The 19,089-nt window shown below is 45.6% G+C and overlaps 1 protein-coding gene across 1 annotated transcript; it reads left to right on the forward strand.

Moving 5' to 3' along the window:
* The first annotated feature begins 424 nt into the window (after positions 1-424).
* On the forward strand, positions 425-11,157 carry SLC25A28 (solute carrier family 25 member 28). The gene is made up of 4 exons (XM_081249926.1): positions 425-730; positions 7,490-7,718; positions 9,076-9,132; positions 10,308-11,157. Exons 1-4 carry the CDS (start codon positions 440-442, stop codon positions 10,823-10,825), a joined length of 1,095 nt encoding a protein of 364 aa, XP_081106052.1. The 5' UTR covers positions 425-439; the 3' UTR covers positions 10,826-11,157.
* The last annotated feature ends 7,932 nt before the right edge of the window (positions 11,158-19,089 follow it).

Here is a 19,089-nt window from a genome sequence, read left to right on the forward strand (position 1 = left end):
AATGCCCGCGCTCAAAGTATCAAGAGTCGTTGAGCCTATCAAAGTTCAGCCTTAAGTCTCTCCCGCCCTCCAGAAAAGTCGGAGGGCGGGTTGATCTTACATGTTGGCCAATCAAGTGGCCAATAAACAAGAAGCTTCCAAGATCAAAGGGGAAGGGGTGGGATCTAAGCTGTCGCAACGCCGCGGGGCGGAGGAATGACAGGCAACTTTACTAATACCACAGACCTATTTTTTCTACGTAAGCCGGGGGCGGGGCTAGCTTGACGGCTGCACCAATGGCTGATAGAGGGGCGTGTCCTCGGGGCCAAGCGGGAGCCCGAGGCCCCGGGCTCTCTGGGCCGCGCCTGAGGCAGACGCAACGGGGCTTGGGGGCGGCAACGGCAGCGGCGGCAGCGACGGCGGCAGCGGCGGGGGTGGGCGCTGCAGCTGGCCCGGGTGGATGGAGTTGGAGGGGCGGGGTGCTGGCGGTGTGGCGGGGGGGCCGGCGGCTGGGCCGGGGCGGAGCCCCGGGGAGTCGGCGCTGCTGGACGGGTGGCTGCAGCGGGGCGTGGGCCGGGGGGCCAGCGGCGGGGAGGCCGGGGCCTGCAGGCCCCCGGTACGGCAGGATCCGGACTCCGGCCCGGACTACGAGGCGCTGCCGGCTGGAGCCACTGTCACCACGCACATGGTGGCGGGCGCCGTGGCAGGGATCCTGGAGCACTGCGTGATGTACCCCATCGACTGCGTCAAGGTGAGACCTGGCCCTGCTCCGAACTTCACCTGGGGCTGACCCGACCCCTGTGTCATGCCCGGAGCCAGGATCCCAGCCGAGAGCCGGAGCCGACCAGGGTTCCTTTCTGGTTCCTGCCACCACACTATTCGAAGCACACACCTATGCAAGAAAGGTCCCGGCCGGGAACTGATCCCATTCAGAAGCCAGGACCAATTTCTCACCGTCAGTGAGATCTAAATTGGGACTCTGGAAAGAAAATCTGTCAGCCAAAACGCTGGATCCCAACTGGGACTAAATAGGAATAGGGTGGGATGGGAAGGGAACAGGTAAGTACTACTAACTTGATTAAGGTAAAGCTTACTGAACACCCTAAATAGGATCTTAATGGCTAGAGATGTTCTCTGGCCAGTGCTTTTACAAGCTCCTTGCTGTGTTTTCCCTTAAAAGTGATGGGGCAGGAACCAGAATCTGGGATCTCTCAGCTAGATGAAGGATTTACTTATTAAATCTTAACTCATGGGTGACTGGAAATCATTGTGCAGTCAGAATTCAGAGTTCCTGACTGGAAATAATATGGCAAAGACCATGTTCAGGAAAAAGTTTCGGTTTCTCTGTGCAGCAAGCATGATACTCCACCTATTTCCTGAACATGAAAATTGAGCTGGGATTGGGATTGTGTATATGCAGGGAGCACATCAGCCCTCCAAGGAGAGATGGACCTCATAGTGTATTTCTTTAGCCACTTGAAGTTGACAAAAAGGGAAAAGTTGTCTAGAAGGGAAGCATGACAATATTGGAAAGTAGATGTTACTGTGAAGAAAATAAAAAGGGATCAACAAGAGGGTATGATTCGTGTGAAAGTAAAACTAATTCCAGCCACACCAAGCAGGCTGATGAGTGGGTACAAGAAGTCAGATGCTTCTGAAGAAAGCTGGGTGACGAGGGGAGCACATTGTTCTTTACAGTTCTTATTCTTGTGCATTAGCAAAGGAACAACCAAGGGGACTGTTGAAATAAATATAACGACAGAGACTGGTTTGTCCTTTACATGTTAAGGGTAATATAGTTAAACAATATCCTCACAGCTCTTGGATGTATGCTTTCTTCTCAAATTAGGAAAAAGTTACATATTCAGGAGGAGAATATCTACTTGGAAGATGCAGAGTCTTTCTTTTCTGCTCCCTGGTTCCAGTACCGTTTCATGTTTTCATTAGTAAGGTGGATGAGGAAATGGAGAAAGTGCTCCTTAAGCTTTGTGAATGACACCGAGTTGGTAGGAGTATTCTAGCACATTGCAAGGTAACTCCTACCAAGGGCCATACCCTTGAAACTGTGGTAAATGCACTTGGCTAAAATGGATATTAGAATTTTATTTATTTTTTTAAAGATTTTTTTTGGATGTAGACCGTTTTTAAAGTCTTTATTGAATTTGTTACAATATCGCACCTGTTTTATGTTTTGGTTTTTTGGCCCCGAGGCATGTGGGAATCTTAGCTCACCGACCAGGGATCGAACCTGCACCCCCTGCATTGGAAGGCCAAGTCTTAACCACTGGACCGCCAGGGAAGTCCCTAGAATTTTAAATACGCATGTCAATTGTGAGGAATAGAAATAAACAGTAAAATCCATGAGAGAGAAGTAAGAGGATGGCTAATGCTCTAACAATATTGAAATGTCATATGTGTAAGTACAAATAAAAAAGATTCAGACATGTATGTAATAGAGTCTAGGCTGAATGACTGTGAGTTGTTAATGCTATATATCCAAAAGTTAACATGATCTAACTGCAAAGTAACCTCACTATACTTGGACTGTGAGTAAAGTCCAAGATAGTCTAGGGTGCTGTCTTTCAGGATGGGTATCAAATGAAAACTAGATCAAGGAGAGTAATGAAAATTATTGAATGGCTTGAAAAGTACAATGTACTAATGTGACTGACTTAGAAATATTACCTCAGAAATATTACCTCAGCTTATCAATTTAAGTGTTGTCCCACTACCTTAGGAGACTATCTCCTTACTCCATATATTTACATAATGCTAATGTTGTTGTAAACATTTTATAACTTCCTCTGTTAGAAATGCCTCTGGAATGCTTGGCTACATATCCTTAAACGGGGCAAGTCTTTGTCCTGTGACAAGACAGAGTTGATGTTTTAGTAAATGAGACCATTCAGAATCAAATATGGCAGTTCAGGTGGGAGATCAAAATGGGTAATGATGATTGGGGTCAAAGATAAGGTAGGACTGGAAAGCAAGGAGACTGATTTACTCCTGAGGTTGATAAACCCACTGAGGGAACATTTTGGAAAGAGGAGTTCCAGAAATGTTTTGCATAACTGCAGCAGCATTGCTGGAATAAGTCGCTTGTAGCCTTCCAAGATAACTGTTTTGAAGAACAGTTCTTATTCATTTGCATAAGCTTTGGAATTTTTGTTTTTAAAAAATTAGTAATACAACATTACAGTCATGCCTCAAAGCACTACCTTAAAGAAATAATTATTTCATCTGGAGGAAAAAGTGCTCAGGAGTCTTCAAAAACACAAAAGCGTGTTTTAGAAGAATCATTTTCATTTGCCATTAATGCTGGGATTTAAATTATTAGAGGGAAAAACTAGGTGAGCCTATCAGGATTTCGTGTCAGTAAACACTGTTTACAGTAGACACTGTTGTGCAGGCATGAAAGTAAAATTCAAATCTCTTCCTTCAGAAAGGGCTTTGCAGTTCACTTGTCCCTGGGTAGCTATTCTTCCTCTTCTACCATAAATAGGTGGTGGAGAGGAAGAGCAGCCCAACATACCCTAAGACTAGAGGCAGGTATCTGTGTTGGAGCCTAAAGGGCAACCACAGTGTTTGCAAGTGAAAGCTGATAGTGACTCTTGGCATGCAAGCCTGTGCACCCCCAAACCGCTTATCAGGGTCAAGTCGACTTAAAATATCCTTGGGAGGGACCATGGGAAGTCAGCATAGCCTTGCTAGGCTATAGTTAGTCAACCAGCGATTTTCATGGTCATAATAGGGAGGTTTGGGAGCCCAAGTGAATCCCAGTTTTCCTTTTCTGGGCTTCAGAGACAAGCACCAGACTTTATCTAAGGGGATAGGTTCTACAGCGTAAAGCATTCAAAACTTTTCTCAAAATCATCTGGTTAAGCACCTGTCACCAAGGTGCTGCTTTTTGGCTTCGTAGTCGTGAAGCAAATAATCTACTTATATAATAAGTTAAGGAGGGAAAGAACAAAGGGAAGTAAATCTTTTCCAAACTCCAGATGTCAATGGTTATCTACATACATTCACCAGTGGACAGTTAGGAAATGGAAACATTGGCTTATTTGATTTTCTTATATCTAATAATGAGGATTCAGTAAATGGCAATTGCTCATGTTTGTCAAGCACTATCTGATGTGCCTTAATATTTACTGATTTAATCATTGGAACAACTTCATGAAGTAGATACCATTTTCATTATTTTATAGATGAAGAAAACAGGCAAGTTAAGTAACTTACCCAAGGTCACATAGTTAGTGGCAGAGTCATGATTTAAACCCAGTCTGACTCCCAAGCCTTCCATACAGGCTCCCAAAAGGAGATTTCCAGAACCAAGCAAGGCACAGAATTTCACAGGTGTGCTCCTTCCTAAACATGACCTTTAGATGAACAGCTGGACATATAAATCATAGCCACAGAGGAACTTTAAAATGAAAACAAAAAATACAAAATCAAGCCTGGTTTGTTAGTGGTTAAAGAACAGTTAGTTGCCCATGCATATTTGCAAAATGACTTATACATGAGACAACACTGCCATGATCTGTAAATTTTGAGATATGAACTAATATTTCTGAGAAACACAGTTGAATACAATAAAAAGCCTTATATTTCTAGCACCGCATAAATTAGCAATGGCTTTTACTTGCCTTAACTCTGAATCTCCACAACAGCACTCTGAGCCAGCCATTCTTAGTCTCATGTTACAGATGACATTGCTGAAGCTCAGAGGTTAAGTGACATACCCAAGACCACACAGCTAGCAAAGCTGGGTCTCCCACTCAGCCTTTCTGACTCAAGTGTGACTTGTCTTACCAAGCTACTTACCTGTTTGGGTTTTTTTTTTTTTTTTTTTTTTTGCGGTACGCGGGCCTCTCACCGTTGTGGCCTCTCCCGCTGCGGAGCACAGGCTCCGGATGCGCAGGCTCAGCGGCCATGGCTCACGGGCCCAGCTGCTCCGCGGCATGTGGGATCTTCCCAGACCGGGGCATGAACCCGCGTCCCCTGCATCGGCAGGCGGACTCTCAACCACTGTGCCACCAGGGAAGCCCCCTGTTTGGCTTTTCTTCAAAGTCAGGCAGTGGTTTTTTTTATGTTGAAGACTATTCACTAATTAGTACTTAGAGATTTCATCTTTAAGAGGTTTTCATCTTTCTGTGAAAGAGACTGATTGGCCCACAAATTTGGGGAGCCATATCTGTTTGTATATTTGGTTTGGCTTATGCCTGGGTCCTCTCCATGAGGGTGTATTTTCATTGAGTTAGAATTGTGAGTTAGATTTAGACGTGTGTGTAAAATTTTCACTGTAACTTACACACAGTCCAGGTTTCTCTTGTGGGTAAACGGTTCCAGGCCTCTGAGGCCAGACCTTTAAGACTGGTTACCCAAATATGCTGTTGACTCCAGCAGAACAGTGCAATTTCTAAACATTCCCCCAATACTAGATTAGTTTTGTTTTTGTTTTTGTTTTTTATTTTTGGCTGTGTTGGGTCTTCATTGCTGCGAGCTTTCTCTAGTTGTGGCGAGCACCACCCTTCATTGTGGGGCACAGGTTTCTCGTCGCGGTGGCTTCTCTTGTTGCAGAGCACAGGCTCTAGGTGCGCGGGCTCTAGAGCGCAGGCTCAGTAGTTGTGGCACACAGGCTTAGTTGCTCCGCGGCATGTGGGATCTTCCCAGACCAGGGCTCAAACCCGCATCTCCTGATTGGCAGGCGGATTTTTAACCACTGCACCACCAGGGAAGTCCTTTTTTTTTTTTTTTAATTGAGAAGTAGAAAAGAATGTGTCATATTGTGATAAGTGATATTGTGTATTTCTGATTGAACGTAATCTTTTAGGCTACCAGTTCTTTGTTGGTAGCAGGAAGGAGAAAATAACTAGAGGAATGTGGATTGCTTGCAGCTAACCAGGATTTGTTAATCTGGTTAGTTCGTTTTCTCCCATGCTTTTGAGAAGAGGCATTACTCTTGGATTTCAGATGGCCAACAGGAAGGTTCAAGCTTTTAAATCCAGATTGAATCAGTGACGGGAATGAAGTAGGAATTTAAACTGTACTTGGGTGTTAGTTGCCCCTATTGGCTCACTAATGGCCTTTTTGAACTGGTGCAGACAAAGCTAAGATTCATTCATTCTTTCATTCATTCATTCATTCAACAAACAAATCTTGAGTGCCTACTGTGTTCCAGGCACTGGACATTGATTTTTTTTTTTTAGTATTTAATTAATTAATTAATTAATTAGGTTTTTTCGCTGTGTCGGGTCTTAGTTGTGGCACATGAGATCTTTTTGTTGCAGCACGGGCTCTTTGTTGCCATGCGCAGGCTTCTCTCTAGTTGTGGTGTGCGGGTTTTCTCTCTCTAGTTGTGGTGCATGGGCTCCAGGGCATGTGGGCTCTATAGTTGTGGTGCGTGGGGTCCAGAGCACGTGGGCTCTTTAGTTTGCGGCACGCGGGTGCTCTAGTTGAGGCACATGAGCTCAGTTGCTCTGCGGCATGTGGGATCTTAGTTCCTTGACCAGGGATCAAACCTGCGTCCCCTGCGTTGGAAGGCGGATTCTTTACCACTGGACCACCAGGGAAGTCCCTGGACATTGACTTTATACTATCTGGTAGTCTCCATGCCACCCTAACCTTGAAATAGATCAATAGACAAGAGATCTGCATTGGAGACTCATCCTTCAGAGAAGGTCTGTGATTTGGGAAGTATTTCAAGTAAGATTAATTTCCCAAATTTCAGTATCTACCATATACATTCATTCCAGTCATTGAATCCTCTAGAGATTCCAAGGGTTGTGTTTCACTGAGACTAATTTTATTCATTGATGCCAGTTTTGGGATTCAGTCAGTTTAGATTAGAAATCTGGAATCTCCCTCAGTTTTAGAGAATAGATTGGTTTCCACTTTCATAGTTTGAGGGTAAACTTTCTTTTCCAGGAAATTAGAGCAGCATCTATTAGGAATACTACTACTGCCAGAATTTTAACTTACAGGCCCAGCTGCCAATGCCAAATAGTCTGAAGAAGCCAGATTATCATCAAGGTTATATCGAAGGATGAGCTCTTGTCTCATTAGTCAGTGTAGTGTGTGGCCAGGAAGCAGGCCCAGGATCAGTCTTCAGAAATAATAAAGTATGTTGTAGACAGTAAATAGCTGACTTTAGAAACCACTTGTAAAGAACTCTTAGCCTGAGTTTATTAAGACACAAAAGCAACTTCTCCTGAAACACAGGCTTAATATATGTTGCTGGGTTCAAGAACGCTTAACCAAGGGGCGATTTTTTGAGGGAAAATAATGGTGTTCCACTCGTAGGGTCATAGGTGACCAGAAAAAGAAAGGTCCAGCCAAGGCTTGGAAAGACTGCACATAGATTTGGAAGGCAGTAAAACTGGATGCCACGTATCACTTCTACATACTGGCGTGATTTCACGTAGGAGGTCTGCCCAGTGCCCAAGCCTGAGTGTTGAGATTGGGTGCGCAGTCACCATCACTGACATTGCACTTCTCCTTTCTGTACTTTCAGACCCGGATGCAGAGCCTACAGCCTGATCCAGCTGCCCGCTATCGCAATGTGTTGGAGGCCCTCTGGAGGATTATAAGAACGGAGGGGCTGTGGAGGCCCATGCGAGGCCTGAACGTCACAGCAACTGGCGCAGGGCCTGCCCACGCCCTCTATTTTGCCTGCTATGAAAAGTTAAAAAAGACACTGAGTGATGTAATCCACCCTGGGGGCAATAGCCATATTGCCAATGGTATTGAGCCTTCCTGTGCTGGTTCCCCCACTTTCCCAACTCTTTGGGCTTTGCTGTTGTCAGTGCTTTCCAGTCTCAGCATGATTTGAAGCTGAAGCTTTGGGCTGGAGTAGGCCAGATTATAGGGGAGGGACTTCCAAACCTGATGTTCTCAGACAATGGGCTGCTCCAGCCCCACCCCTTCTTTGGGGCATCTCAACAAAGGGTTACAATATCCTCCCTTACGTACCAGCTTGACTCTTTCCTCTCATTTTCTCCCTGGTATCAGCTTCTGATGCCCTGGTAATGTGGAGACACACACTGAACTGCCCCCATTATGTATTTCTTGGTAGGTGGGTGGTATCCCACTCCTCGGGGCAGGATTGGAGGTAACCCAGCCACCCAAGGAAGACATCAGTGGAGCCTCAGCTCTTCGCCTCACCTTTTCAGGATCCCAGCTGCCCACAGGCAGTTTGTGTCATGGAGGACATGACAAGGCCTCAACAAGTGAATGGTGCTGGGGCCAGGGGGCTTCTGTACAGAGAAACCAGGGGGTTGGAGATTGTGTGGAAGTAATGGAAGGGATGGCAGCCTGGAGAAAACCAAAGTGAAAGTGGAGAGGAGAGGGTGAGGGATACGGTAGTTCAGGACCTGAGGGAAAGGTCTAGGTGGACAGATGTTAGGATTTGGAGACTGGGGTTGGGCAGCATGGGGCAGCAGGATAGAAGGTGAGATTCTGTGGTGGAGATCTGACCACCTGCCCCTCGTGCTCTCCCGCCTCTGGAAGCGGTTGATGTGCTGGCATCCCTTGGCCACAGTGTAACTGCTTCCTGTCCGGGGCATGAGCTGCATTCATTCTCAGAGCCATCTTTGTTGAAAAAAATCTGGGCTGTTTCTCAGACTCTTCCTGGCCTTCCTGTCGTAGCTGTGGAAGGTAGATTGATGGCCTTATTTTTTTTTTTTTTTTTTTTTTTTTTGTGGTACACGGGCCTCTCACCGTTGTGGCCTCTCCCGTTGTGGAGCACAGGCTCCTGACGTGCAGGCTCAGCGGCCATGGCTCACGGGCCCAGCTGCTCCACGGCATGTGGGATCTTCCCGGACCGGGGCACGAACCCGTGTCCCCTGCATCGGCAGGCGGACTCTCAACCACTGCGCCACCAGGGGAAGCCCTGATGGCCTTATTAAGTTAGAGGGAACAAGTATCTTCATTTCTCTGAACAGGCATTTAGAAGCAGTGGGTTCCCACCTTTTAAACTGGCTCTTAACTTTCCCTTTCCCTGCTGTGGTTTATCACAGCCACGCCCCTTCACTCTGGGTCCTCCATGAGTCAGTCACCCTTTCCTGGCCTTATGTGTGGCAGTTGTTTTTTCCTTTACAGGCACGGCCGGGTGTGTGGCAACACTACTTCATGATGCAGCCATGAATCCAGCAGAAGGTAATGATTCCTCACCCTTTCCCTCTGTGGGCAGCTGCGTCTACATCTCTGGGCTCTTCCTTTATATTTGGTTTGCAGGAGAAAGCCAGGGAGCACCCCATCAGTTTTGGTGGGAAATCCTGGCGTGTTACGTTGTCTTACCACTAGAGGGCACTCCCTCCATGTTGTCCGTGCTTAGGAGGAGTCCCTTAGACAGGAAGCATATTCAGTGAGATTTATTCATTCACCTGGGGTTTCCCTGGGAAAACGTATGGCTCTATGTGGCCTATTCCTGGGCCTTCCTGGAAGTCCGCTTTATAGTGGATTTGATGTAAAAAATTTAGCAAAATTATTTCACTTTTCTTCAGAAAGGTGAAGATGGATTCTGACATTTGAAAATACTGCCTATCTTGTTGGAATGAAGAATGGTTGAGATAGGAATGAAAGGTACATTGGTAGAGCTTAGTCCCTGCACTGCTGCTTGGATCTTGGCTTTTCAGTTGGAGAATGAGGTACCCAAACAAATATGAAAGGATATAGCACAGTTGCCAGGTTCCTTAAAGTTCCAGTTCTTTACCTGTCTGGGCAAGGCCATGGCAAGGAAAGAGCCAAAGCTAAGCTGAAGATTATACCTGAGCTTATACCATGTATCTACCTGAGGGGGTAGGAGATGTTTGGAAACTAAAGCCATACGCTTCTTGACTAAGAATTTTGGTTTTGGTAGCCCTTCTCTTCCTGTGGAAGGATGACATCCTCATGTTGTAAGAGTTCAGTGTTCTGTGTACCTGAGGATTGGGATTGTTAGGGCTCTGTGTTCATTATTATGTTCACTGCCACTGAATCACTTCTTGTCTTAAGAGTTACGAAAGGGTAAGATGGTAACGATAATAGGTAGGTACTTATTTCAAGGAAACCCTCTGGAGTCTAAACTGTAGATATATCCTATATTAATTGGCTGGTTTTAAAGAAATCCTACTAGAATTGGGTCCATTACTTTTTAGCCCTTTATCACCCTCTCCTATCCCCTCCTCTCAAAAAAGGGAAACCTTCACTAATCAGGCTGACAATTCACTCATACTTTTTTCTCTCTCCAATCCATTGGCTGATCCACTGACTTGGGACTCCGAATCTGGACACTCCTGCTCACCGGCTGATTGTTGTCACCACTCCCTTCTTCTCATTGATGGCACCGCCAGTGGTGAAGCAGAGGATGCAAATGTACAACTCACCGTACCACCGGGTGACAGACTGTGTACGGGCAGTGTGGCAAAATGAAGGGGCCGGGGCCTTTTACCGCAGCTACACCACGCAGCTAACCATGAACGTTCCCTTCCAAGCCATTCATTTCATGACCTATGAATTCCTGCAGGAGCACTTTAACCCCCAGAGACGGTACAACCCCAGCTCCCACGTCCTCTCCGGAGCCTGCGCAGGAGCTGTAGCTGCCGCTGCCACAACCCCACTGGACGTTTGCAAAACACTGCTCAACACCCAGGAATCCCTGGCTTTGAACTCAAACATTACAGGACACATCACAGGCATGGCTAGTGCCTTCAGGACGGTGTATCAAGTCGGCGGGGTGACCGCCTACTTCCGAGGGGTGCAGGCTAGAGTAATTTACCAGATCCCCTCCACAGCCATCGCGTGGTCTGTGTATGAGTTCTTCAAATACCTAATCACTAAGCGGCAAGAAGAGTGGAGGGCAGGCAAGTGAAGCAGCACTGAATGGAGCCAGGGTTCGGCCAGCACTGCTGCTCTGCCCACTCCAGCCGCGTTCTCTGTCTCCCGGCACGCTCCAGCCTCGGGCGGGGTGGGAAGGAAGGCAGAGGGCTCTCCCCCCCAGGCTCTTGGTGTTTTGGCTGACACCAGTTCCTGCCGCCCTCCGTCGTCGCCGCCTTTCCTTCCAGGCCCTGAGCAAGTGCAGCAAGTCACACCACAGCATCTCTGACACTGTCTCCTTCCTGGGCCTGATGACCTGCTCTAGACTGTTACAGAGGGATAAGCAGCTCGTTCCCCTGGTTCCTAATAAAAAGCCTTTAAATTAAACGGTTTCATTGGGTTTGTCTTGCCAAAGGGGAAGTGAAATGCTGTCAACTGTTCTTGACTAAGCGTAAATCAAGGGGCCCACAGGGAAGGTTTATTGCGTATGTCTGTAGTTTTTGTTTCTGCTGTTTTCACAGTGATTTAAGACTTTGGGGCCCTACTCCCCCTTTTTTAGTAATAGGCTCCAAGGAATCTCTCTGATGGCAGGAACAATGGGCCTTTGACAGATCCTAGCTCAACAGGTGCTCTTGATCCCCACGATTGCCTTTTCCCTAGGACAGTGGCATGGCACAGAAGAGCTAGATTTCTCTGCTCTAATTCTCAGCTCTGCCTGCAGCAGTAAAACTTTCCATATGGCACTTGGTTTTCTAATGCAGTTGTAAAGCTAAAGTTAGTGCAGCTGCAAGTCCTGAAGATGACGTGGTAAATAATAACAGTACCTTTCATTTTAAGGCTTTTACAAAGTACTTTCATATACGTGATCTCCTTTGGTTCTCACAAAATCTGAAGTAGGCAGTGCAGGTGTCATCTCTATTTTACAGATAAGGAAAGCTCAGAGAGGCTGTGACTGGCTCAAGGTCTCACAGTAAATACAGAACTGGGACCCCAACCCAGATCTTTTGTCCCCAGAAGTGAATCTAATTGTGCCTTCCTGCAGATGGGAAATGAGCGGAGGGCATGTACTCCACCTGCCATCTGAAGGAGCTCCCTGCCGACGGCCACTTGGGCTCTGGATACTTACAGGGACGGGGCTTTCACTGTGCTTTGTGGGTCCGTCTGTTCCTTTTTGTGTAACCAAACCAGGTATTAGCAAGTTCTTCAGTACATAGAGTGGAAGTTACCCCCCTGAAACTTCTATCATCTTTGCATCTGTCATTCATTCAGTAACTACTGAGTGTCTGTCAGGCGCTGGTGTTGGGCACACGATGATAAATAACCGCCCCCCCCAAAAAAAAAGATTTAAACCCAAAAAACAAAAAACATTCCAGCCCTCAAGGAGCCTGTTGTCTGGAGTGGAAGATACATATAAACAGGCAATTACAAGATAAAATGACAAGAAATGTGATAGGGTAAAACTAGACAGTCGTTTGGAGGACAGAAGAATACCCAGCCTGGCCCTGGGTGATGGGGTAGGCTTTTGGAGGAAAGTGACATCTGAGGTGACACCTGGAAGGCAGATGAGCTAACTGTGAAGAAGGGCGGGGAAATGTTCTAGGCAAAGACCTGGAGGTAAGAGAATGAGAAGCACTTGGGGTTCAGTGTGCAAGGGGTTCAGTGGGGCTGCCAGCCTGGGCAACGCATGCAGCTGGAAAGCCAAGTGGGGGCTGGGTGTTAAAAGCAATGCTAAGGAGTTTAGACTTTATCCTGAAGGCAGTGCAGAGGCATTACAGGGTTTTAAGCAGAGGTGTGGTGTGATGAGATTTACAACTGAAACAGATCACTTAGGCTCTCTGAGAAAGTATTAGAGGAGCAAGACTGGACAGGCAGGCAGACCGGGGAGGAGGCTGTTGCAGTCTGCAACCAGGCAAGGCTGCATGGTGGTCTGTGCAGGGACGGTGGTGAGGGAGACAGAGAAAAGTGCCTGACTGGAGCGAGGTTAGGTTGCAGATCAGCAGGGTTTGGTTACAGAGTAAATCTTGTTCTCCTTCCACCTGACAGCCCTTCAAGTATCTATGGAGAATCATGTCTGAATGCACTTGAAACAAACTGTCAAGAAAACAGCAGGGTCTCCTTTCCTAAGCCCTAAGTAAGCTCTCCTGGCCCTCTGATTTAGCGCTGAAGAGAGATGTTAACAGTGCCAAAAGGTGGTCACTGGAGTTTGAATCGCCTGTGGAGTAAAAAGAGCATGATGAAGTCATTGCAGAGGTCATTTCAGAGGGTTTGCTTGTAAAGTTTAAGAGAATAGCTGCCTCCTAGCATGGAGTAAGCACGAGAACAAAGGGATGCCTCCCCAAACCTTAGCCCTGTAGTGAGCTTTCCAGAGTTACTGCCTGGCGTGGTACCCGGACCACAGCAGACACTGTGGCAATAAGGCCCACTTTTCAAGAAAAGGACACGGGGTATTTTCAGAAAGAATGGAAGTCACTAAAGACCCCCTCAGCTCTAATGCTTTAATAACAAATAGTGAGAAAAGAGCGCAAAGTGACCTTCCAGTCCCCAACTGTGTTCTAGCTACTGGATGAGTTTGGAATTTGGACAGGGCCTCAGATTCTGTAGGTGTCTGGGCCCAATCACTAGAGAAGACAGAGGCAGAACACTGTGATGGGGTCGAGAGTCTGGATGCCAGTGAATGGGTACCTGGGTCAGGAACCAAGCCTCACTTTCATGGGCTCACCACACCCATGGGAACTGTGGGCTTTGGGGGTATCTCCACGCCCAGAGTCTTCCTGGAAAGCCAGGTAGCCAGGTGGCACTGGGAGGACCCAGCTCCAAGCCACCATCAAGGGGTCAATTCCTGCACAGTGCTATCCAGAGAGGAAAGTGAGAAAATAAGTCACAATTTAGCCAGAGAAAACTTTTCTTAATCTGACGTATAAGACCAATGTGAATGAAACAATCTTGTATCAACACAAAGTAGTATATAGTCATGTATTGTGTTGGCCAAAAAGTTCATTTGGTTTCTTCCGTAAGGTGGCTCCAGTAGTGCTTAGTTGTCTTTAACTTCATTCGAAACAATTTTGTTAGATTGTATTGTGACAGCTGTCATATCAGCGAACGTTGAAGAAAAGTTTATCAAAATTGGTGAATTTTTATGTAGCCATTTTAATATTGAAGAGGGAAGAAAAAAAGCAACGTTTTTGGCATACTATGCTTTATTATTCCAAGAACGGTAAAAATGCAACTGAAATGCAAAAAAAGATTTGTGCAGTGTATTGAGAAGGTGCTGTGACTGATCAAACATGTCAAAAATGGTTTGTGAAGTTTCGTGCTGGAGATTTCCCGCTGGACGATGCTCCAGAGTTGGGTAGACCAGTTGAAGTTGATAGCAATTAAATCGAGACATAATTGAGAATAATCAACATTACACCGCACGGGAAATAGCCGACATACTCAAAATATCCAAAACAAGCGTTGAAAATCATTTGCACCAGCTTAGTTATGCTAATCGCTTTGGTGTTGGTGTTCCACATAAGTTAAGTGAAAAAAACCTTCTTGACTGTATTTCCACATGCAATTCTCTACTTAAACGAAAGGAAAACGTTCTGTTTTTAAAACAAATTGTGACGGGCAATGAAAAGTGGATACTGTACAATAATGTGGAACAGAAGAGATCGTGGGGCAAGTGAAATGAACCACCATCAACCACACCAAAGGCCGGTCTTCATCCAAAGAAGGTGATGTTGTATATATGGTAGAATTGGAAGGGAGTCTTTCTTTTTTTTAAGAATCGATTTTATTTTATTTTTTTGGTTGCGTTGGGTCTTCGTTGCTGCGCGCGGGCTTTCTCTAGTTGCATCAAGTGGGGGCTACTCTTCATTGCAGCGAGCGGGCTTCTCATCACAATGGCTTCTCTTCCTGCAGAGCACAGGCTCTAGGTGCACGGGCTTCAGTAGTTGTGGCTCGTGGGCTCTAGAGCACAGGCTCAGTAGTTGTGGTGCACAGGCTTTGTTGCTCCGCGGCATGTGGGATCTTCCCGGACCAGGGATCGATTCCATGTCCCCTGCATTGGCAGGCGGATTTTTAACCACTGCGCCACCAGGGAAGTCCCAGGAGTCTTCTATTATGAGCTTTCTCCAGAAAACCAAGCGATTAATTCCAACAAGTACTGCTCCCAATTAGACCAACTGAAAGCAGCACTTGATGAGAAGCACCTGGAATTAGTCAACAGAAAACACATAATCTTCCATCAGGATAACGCAAGACTACATGTTTCTTTGATGACCAGGCAAAAACTGTTACAGCTTGGCTGGGAAGTTCTGATTCATCCACCATATTCACCAGACATTGCACCTTTGGATTTCCATTTACTTCTGTCTTTACAAAATTCTCTTAATGGAAAAAAATTCAATTCCCTGGAAGACTGTAAAAGGTACCTGGAACAGTTCTTTGCTCAAAAAGATAAAAAGTTTTGGGAAGATGGGATTATGAAGCTGCCTGAAAAATGGCGGAAGGTAGGGGAACAAAACAGTGAATATGTTGTTCAATAAAGTTCTTGGTGAAAATGAAAAATGTGTCTTTTATTTTTACTTTTTACTTTAAAAACCGAAGGAACCTTTTGGCCAACCCAATACTAGACTACATGGAACCAGCAATGAGATTGAGAGACAGAAAAGATGAAATTAGTGTAGGTCAGAGTTAATGAGGAAGAGGTGGCTTTGATGAATAGTAAAATGAAAAAAAAAAAACTTTTCTAAAAGGCAATAAAAGGTCATGCTAATTTTACAAAATTTAGAAAACAGAGAGTAAACGAAAATACCTCCAATCCTATTACCCAGAGAATATGACATTTTGATGTGCAACATCATCTAGTACTTTTTCTATGCATTATTTTTTGTTAATTTTCAAAAATCGGACCACACTGTAAACAGCTTCTTTCACATAACAGTATATGATGCCCATCTTTCCACATTATTAAATTTTCTTCCATCACCTCAATGTAAATGGCCACACAACATTCCACTGTACAAATGTACAGTAGCTTAGTCAGTCAGTCCCTTGGTGTGCCTTTATACTAAGTTATTCTCAAGAGCATTGCCATGGGAGGTAGAATGTGAATGACAAAAAGGAGAGCAGGGTAGTTACAGAGAGAAGTTTCAGAGCGGGGAGACAATTTGGTGCCACCTCCCAGCAGGAGCTGAAGAGATCCTGACTGGAGACCAGGGTGCAAGTTAAGGGATGGAAGGGGTAAGGCCGGCCAGCGAGAATGTCAGAGGTAGGACGGTTCTTAGAAGTCATACCTCCTTGAGCCCCACTTCACTCTACAGCATCCCTGACAGACCCACTCCTGGGTCTGGGAGCTCACTGCTGCCCAAGGCCATCCATGTCATCGCTGCAAAGTTCACTGGTTAGAAAGTTCATTCTTCAGTCTTCTGCTTCCATCCTAGAATCATGTCACTCCTCTGCTTCTGTGGCCAAATTCCTCACTACGGCCACAGGGCTTTACATAAGTTGGCCCCTGCCTGTCTCTCCAACCGAAACCTACAACCTGAACATGAGGCATTCAAAACAAACACATATTTTCGTGAAAATCTAAAATATTCCTTCTGTTGCCTTCGGTCACTGATATAGGAGGCTTGATAAACAATATTCTGTCCAAACTATCAGAAACCTCACACGATCGCTGTTCAGACTGGATGTGCAATACCTGTTAACCTCCTGCTACCTTAGATTGGTGAGCAGAGAGCAGTGCTATGAGTGCCGCACACAATACTCCCTGCATTATCAGGGTTCCATAAACGCAACCTTTTTTCTCCACCACCACTCCCGCTGCCCACACTCACACACTGAAAAGAAAGAACAATTCTTTCTATTGAGGCACATAGGTCTCCCTGTAATTTCCACCTGTGATCTTCTTCTGCCTGCTGGAGCGGCAAAGAATCACACTAATCCTTCTCTCTGGCAGCCCTTCAAAAATAGTAAGACGGATAAAGCAGAAACTAACACACCATTGTAAAGCAATTATACTCCCATAAAGATGTAAAAAAAAATTAAGATAAAGTTTGAAAAGAAAAAAAAATTAAGACGGCTATCATGTCACTCAGGGAGGGTCATATTCTGGAGAGCCTGAAAGCGAGGCAGAGAGTTTAGACTTGGCAGCTATGAGGAACTCTCATGGTTCTTAAGCAGGGAGGGACACGACTAAAGCAATGTCTGAGGATGATTCAAGCAACAGCCTGGATATAGGACAACCTGGAGGGTAGGACACTGGAGACAGGGACTCTAGCTGAGGGGCTATTGTCCCCATTTAGAAAAAGAGGACCCTCGGGACTTCCCTGGCGGTCCAGTGGTTAAGAGTCTGCACTTCCACTGCAGGGGGCATGGGTTCGATCCCTGGTCAGGGAACTAAGATCCCGCATGCTGTGTGGTGTGGCCAAAAAACAGTAATAATAATAATAATAATAATAATAATAATAATAATTTTTTAAAAAGAAAAAGAGGACCCTGAGAAATATCATTCTGGAAGATGAAAGGGACTTGATGATGGTTTAGACATTCACATGGGAACTTACCTATAGGTTGTTTGCACTCATCTAGCTGTGTTTCATCTCCTTCGTTAGACTGGGGCCCAGAATTGTGCCTTTTTGGTATCACCCCCTGCACCCCAGTACTCATAACAGGTGCTTGATAACTACTTGCTGACAATGGAATGGTTGTGGTCACACACTGAGGTCTGTCTGGGAAAATGATGGTACCGGGGTTAGGAATGAGCCACTTCACTTCACAAACATGTATTGAGCAGGTGGGGGCACTGGGGTAGATGCTGGGCCAATGTGATGGTCAGCTTTTGGTGTCAACATGGTAAAGCTACAGTCCCCAGGTTTTCAATCAAACACTAATCTAGACGTTGCTGTGAAGGTATTTTGTGGATATGACGATATGATTAAAGTCTATAATCAGTTTACTTGAAGTAAGAAAGATTATCCTAGATAATCTGGGGTGGGGGACTGCTTTAAGTAGTTGAAAGGCCTTAAGAGCAGAACTGAAGTTTCCCTGAAGAAGAAATTCCACGTGTGGGCTGTGGCTTCAGCTTGTGCTCAAGAGTGTGTACACACACACACACACACACACACACACACACACACACACACACAATCTCCTACTGGTTCTGTTTCTCTGGTAGAGCCCTGACTGATGCAGTGTGTAAGTGTACACACACACAAGAAGAAACCATCACTTACTGCTGGCCAGACTCCTCACTTCCTCTGTCTCACTCAGTCTTCACACAATTCTCCTAACAATACTGAGAGGCGGGCACTATTGTTCCCATTTTTCAGATGGGAATACTGAGACTTGGAGGACTTTGGTAATTTGCCCATCCCATGTTCTTCCCACATACTGTGTCCTCTATTTACAACATTTTTGCCTGGACATTTGGATGGTGGGGTGCTTCTGAGCGTTTGAGTCTGGGCTCAGATGTCACCTCCTCAGACAGTCTTCCCTGGCCACCCAATCTAAAGCAATGTCCTCAGTCACTCTCATGTCACCCTGTTTTATTTTTCATACACGTTATCAAATAGTAATAACGTGTATGAAAAATAAAATAAAACAGGGTATTTGACTATATGACGGTCATTCTAACCGTTCCTTGTTTCAGCACCAGCCTCCTTCCCAACCAGGATGTCAATTTCATGAGAGCAGGTGCTTTCTTTACTAGTCTTACTCTTCATGACTTCACTGGGGCCTGGAACAGTGCTGCACACTTAGCAGGCTAGCACTGAAAAACTGTTAAATAAATGATTTAATTACTTAACTGGACCCAACTCCTGCTGTCAAAGAACTCAAAGTCCACTGGATAATAGAGATAAATAAATAGCAACATGGAAACTGCAGTGGGAAATTGAGACCTGATACAAGTCGTGATGCTCACAGAAGTCAGAATGCTCACTTTGAATCAGGCATGACGCCCTCAGGGCTGTGTAATACTGTGGTTAAGAGCACACTCTCTGGTGTTGCTCTTACTGGGTTCAACTCCCAGCACACCCTTTACTCATGAGTGTGTAACTCTGGACAGGTCCTGGTCCCTCTTACCTCCATTTCCTCATCTGTGAACTGGAAGTAACAATAGTAGCTATCTTATAAGGTTGTTTTTGAAGATTAACAGGGCTAAAATGTAGGTAGTGAGTGTTTAAAACCAGGCCTGACACACAGCAGGCACTGTGTAAGCATGTGCTATTATTACTAGTGTCCCATATAACTAGATGTTAGACTCACTATTCACTCCATGGTATGTTAACGATTGTGTACCAATTAGGTTATAAACTTCTTTTTTTTAAT

This window comes from Mesoplodon bidens (assembly GCF_964165515.1).
Source record: "Mesoplodon bidens genome assembly, chromosome: 1".
NCBI lineage: Eukaryota > Metazoa > Chordata > Mammalia > Artiodactyla > Ziphiidae > Mesoplodon > Mesoplodon bidens.